This window comes from Hoplias malabaricus, chromosome 7, assembly GCF_029633855.1.
Source record: "Hoplias malabaricus isolate fHopMal1 chromosome 7, fHopMal1.hap1, whole genome shotgun sequence".
NCBI lineage: Eukaryota > Metazoa > Chordata > Actinopteri > Characiformes > Erythrinidae > Hoplias > Hoplias malabaricus.
This window is the reverse complement of record NC_089806.1, coordinates 11,851,573-11,855,789: the sequence shown is the minus strand read 5'-3', so window position 1 is coordinate 11,855,789 and position 4,217 is coordinate 11,851,573. Positions and strand designations below refer to the sequence as shown.

At 38.2% G+C, this 4,217-nt stretch overlaps 1 protein-coding gene across 1 annotated transcript in view; it reads left to right on the top strand.

The window, feature by feature from the left end:
• Positions 1–2,478, top strand: part of laptm4a (lysosomal protein transmembrane 4 alpha) — an 8,393-nt gene extending 5,915 nt beyond the window's left edge. Inside the window, exons 5-7 of the mRNA XM_066676080.1 lie at positions 1–15; positions 253–351; positions 1,381–2,478. The exon at positions 1–15 is cut by the window's left edge and continues 81 nt beyond it. Of these exons, the coding sequence (XP_066532177.1) occupies positions 1–15; positions 253–351; positions 1,381–1,455 (189 nt within the window). The 3' untranslated portion in view covers positions 1,456–2,478. The remainder of the gene's footprint in view (positions 16–252; positions 352–1,380) is intronic.
• Positions 2,479–4,217: the final 1,739 nt, after the last annotated feature.

The window sequence follows — 4,217 nt, the reverse complement described above, 5'->3', positions numbered from 1 at the left end:
CTCATAATCCTGAAGGTACCCAAAGGCTTCAGGCAGTGCCTTTTCTGTTCAAAACACACCTGGTCTGCACACAGGTTTAAGCTACAGGTTTAATACATAGTCAGAAATGCAATAATCAGTTGCAGTATATTTTCTGTACATTCCTTGTAGTTTTATAGAGATGTAAAGAAGTAGCCCAGTCCTCTGCTGCACAACAAATATGAGAACTTGTATAAATGTGGTTTTAAACAATTAATTTTTTTAAATATCCAGGCTTACCTCATCAACTGTGTTTGGAACTGCTACAAGTACATCAACAATAGAAACACACCAGAGATTGCGGTTTATCCTGCTTTTGAGGCACCACCTCAGGTAAATGAACATGTGCTACATCAGCCAGACATTAGGAGGCCTTTAAGAGAAGAGCCACTTTACTCTTGGCCACAGCAGATATATTTAAATAGTATAACTGACAACAAGACTTCAAATTCAGACATGTGTATCCTATGCAAATGTGTTCTTAAGTCTGTGAGCAGAGCGTAATGCTTGATCTCACCCTAAGATAAAAATTTGAATAACAGTAGAGGGTCATATTTAGACAATATTTAAGACCTTATAGGGAAGTATGAGCATTTTGACAATGCCCCAGAGTAGTTATTTCTAGATGTACTATCACTTTAATGCTGAGGTACGTATGCATGTATTTAACCTTTTTAATCGGTCAAACCCTAGTGCATTTACAGTGTTATATACCACCAGATCTTTTTTAGTGTAGGAACACTACGTGCAATAATCTTACATTAAAATTACAGCTTAAATATAATAATGATGCTTTACTGCAGTAGGGAGAATACAAACTGTCATTGTTATTCTGGGATCAGCACTGCAGAAACTGTGCTATGTAACTTGGGGAATGTTAAGACTCACCCCCGTGATTTTAGTAGCGTGCTGTAAAAATGAATTACGCATAATAAACTCACATCTTACCTCGTGTTCCTTTTAAAAGCCACAACTGTAATTGCGTCCACATTTGAAGACATCGGTGTGAAGTGAATTTTGTTAAAATAATAACGCTGGAACAGCAGGTAAACACTGTGTAGTGTCAACATTAAATAATTTGTATTTAAACCGGTTTAAATGGTGGAATAATGTAATCAAAGCTGTTTAAAATTGAACCAGTGGTTGAAGAGTTAAAATAGCAGCCATTTTAATGTGCACTGCTCATGTCTAGCCAGCAGATGGCTCTCACAGTGTAAATGAGTCTTTACTTTTCCATTTTGTAGGGCAGAAAAAGACAGTCTGTACAGTCTGCTGTTCTGTTATTACACCTCATTTTAAACACAGTGAGTCAATGGTGGTTAATTGCATTAAACGTTTTTCTGTTTTGTGCCCTGTGTGTAGTATATCCTTCCCACCTATGAAATGGCCATGACAATGCCAGCGAAGGAGCCTCCACCTCCCTACATGCCTGCCTGAAGTTCATTTCACTTTCCTAATTAAAGTCACCGCAGATATTCTTCTTGGCCTTTTGATCTCACCTTCCGCTCTGTAGACTGGAGGGTTCCAAGGTTTTCCCATCACAAGTATCACTTTAAACCTCTGCATATTGCATAGACTTAACCATAATTGTCATCAGCATGACTTAATGCCTCTCATAATGTATTGTGACGGTTCATCACATACAGATCTATTTTTGTAAAGTAATAGAAAACAAATGAAATAAGACTTTGCAGTGGGTTTTTGGGGAAATGTTTGTTTCCAGTTTGGGGGAATTTGGTTTGTGGTGGTTTTTGCCTCATTGAGCGCTACGATGCATAGTAAATTGTGCTTCTGACAGCATTGTATAGTTTATTCCTTGTGAATCATTTTAATGAAGAATTTCTACCGAGGTGGGGCGGAAAGTCTGCCAGCGAGTAATGCACATTAACATTGAATGGTTTCACTTTTTTCACATTTTCTTTGTTGTTTTTTCCATGCTTCGTGGTGATGAATTTAAAGAGATATTGTGGAAAATAATTTGCTTTACTAATTTACTGTCACTAACATTTAGAAGCACTACTTTCTCGCTCGGTTAATGTAAAGGAACCTGTTTCAGTTTTTCACCTGTCCTTGACAATCCAATGTGAATCTAAAGGAACCCTTTTCCATTTGTGTATTTTGTGCAAAAGTAAGATTTTATCAAAGCATAGGTGAAAGAGGTCGTAGCACTTTATCTTGTTTTATATATTTTGTGTCGTGTCAGTCCACCCGTCCATTCATTGGGCCTTGTACCAGCATCTTTAGCAGCGATCATCGTGCTCTGTTGTTGTAATAGATAGTGGTCATGCTTTCAACACATTGCCGACAAATAAGGAGAATCTTCTCTCACAACAGACGATGCTTTGGAACACCTGCTAGTGTTGTGAACATCAATGGATGCATGCAACTCCCTCTCTCTTTCATGAGCTTTTTTTCTTGTACACATTCTGGTGTGCTGATTACTTCAGTAATAAACATTTTGAAACTTAAGTCTCTCTCTCTCTTTTTTTAAACTTATTCTACATTCATACCCAACATTTCATTTGAATAATAACTACAATATAATTACAATATGAAATGATCTGATCATATACTATGATATGAGAAGTGTAGGAAAAAGAATAGTATTTTTGGTCAACGGTGGAAACAGTTAAAACAGTCAATACAGTTGACCTTGTTCCTACTTCCACTGGCCATTGTGTACTTTGTAGTTCCACAGTTACAGACTGTAGTCCATCTGTTGCTCTGCGTACTTTGTTAGCCCCCTTTAAACTGTTCTTCAATAGTCAGGACCCCCACAAAGCAGGTATTATTTGGGTGATGGCTCCTTCTCAGCCCTGCAGTGACCCCGAGACGGTGTTGTGTCAGTGTGTGTGTTACACTGGTACGAGTGGATCAGTCACAGTAGTGCTTCTGGAGTTTTTAAACCCATCAGTGACACTGCAGGACAGAATAGTTCAACAATTGAAAATATTCAGCCAGTAATATGTGTCTAATGAAATAAAAAGTAATAACTTAAAAATACTGTTTAAGAGTTGAAATTAAGTATAATTAAAATGTATCACACCATACTCTTCTAAAGTAGTGCTACTCCTCCAACTCAAATGCTCTGGTATGTAAAGAGTTATAGTAGCTTTGATGATTGATGAGTAAAGGCCAGATCAGGGCACACATGTTGCTTAACATGTCACCTTTCCTGCTGGACATTCTTCACCTCCTCAACCCTGATGATTGTCCAGGGAATGTCTCACCTCTGTATTTACTGGAGCTCAGGATGTGAAAATTTTTACCAGGAACATTTTTTCCTTCAGGTCTGTCAGTGGACTTGAGCGGCTGGAGCTTGTGTGTCCAACACCATGTGACTAAATCTGAAATATCTGAAGAATGCAGTCTATAGGATCCAGATACTGAGTGTTGGAAACATCCCATAAATCTTAAAGATATGAGCTGGTTTATTCAGTCATTCAGTGGGTCCCTCCAGAATTCAAAGAATTTTATGACAGTGTGTCAAAAATGCTTAGAAACGCTGCCCTGAGAGTAATTCCTTTCTTATTTCATTTGCATTCATTATTTTAAATGTGGACTTGTGAAAACAGCTGCAGATGTCTCCAAAAGTGTGTTCTCACTTGTTTTTCCAATGTTTCTTCAGAAATCAAGTTTACTAATATGTAGTTTTCTGCAATAATAAACACCACTCTTCTTTTAAGCCTGTGAGGCAGCCATAATTAGTTTGGGACCACAATATTCACTCTAGTTTAACACGAAGGTTATCGATTGATCAGTATCTCTCCAGGGAATGCAGTTCCACCATGACACATATCATGGTGATATTAAGTTATGCATACAGCTATTTTAGCTATTTGTGCACCTTAAAGCTGCAAGATTCAGGAGGAGCCGGCTATCCCTGTTCAGTTTCACAGTATTGGAGTTTAAAGTCCATCTAAAGTATTTTGTCTATCTCACTAGGCCTAATCGCAATCAGACTGAGATACAAAATAAATGTATATAATCAATATTATATTATTATTTATTATATTATAAGGTAGGGCAACATGGTGGTACTACAGGTAGTGTCGCTGTCACACAGCTCCAGGGTCATGGGACTTTGGGTTTGAACCCTGCTCTGGTTGACACTCTGTGAGCATTTTGGTGTGTTCTCCCCGTGTCTGTGTGGGTTTCCTCCCACTGTCCGAAAGCACAGGTTGGTAGGTGGATTGTCG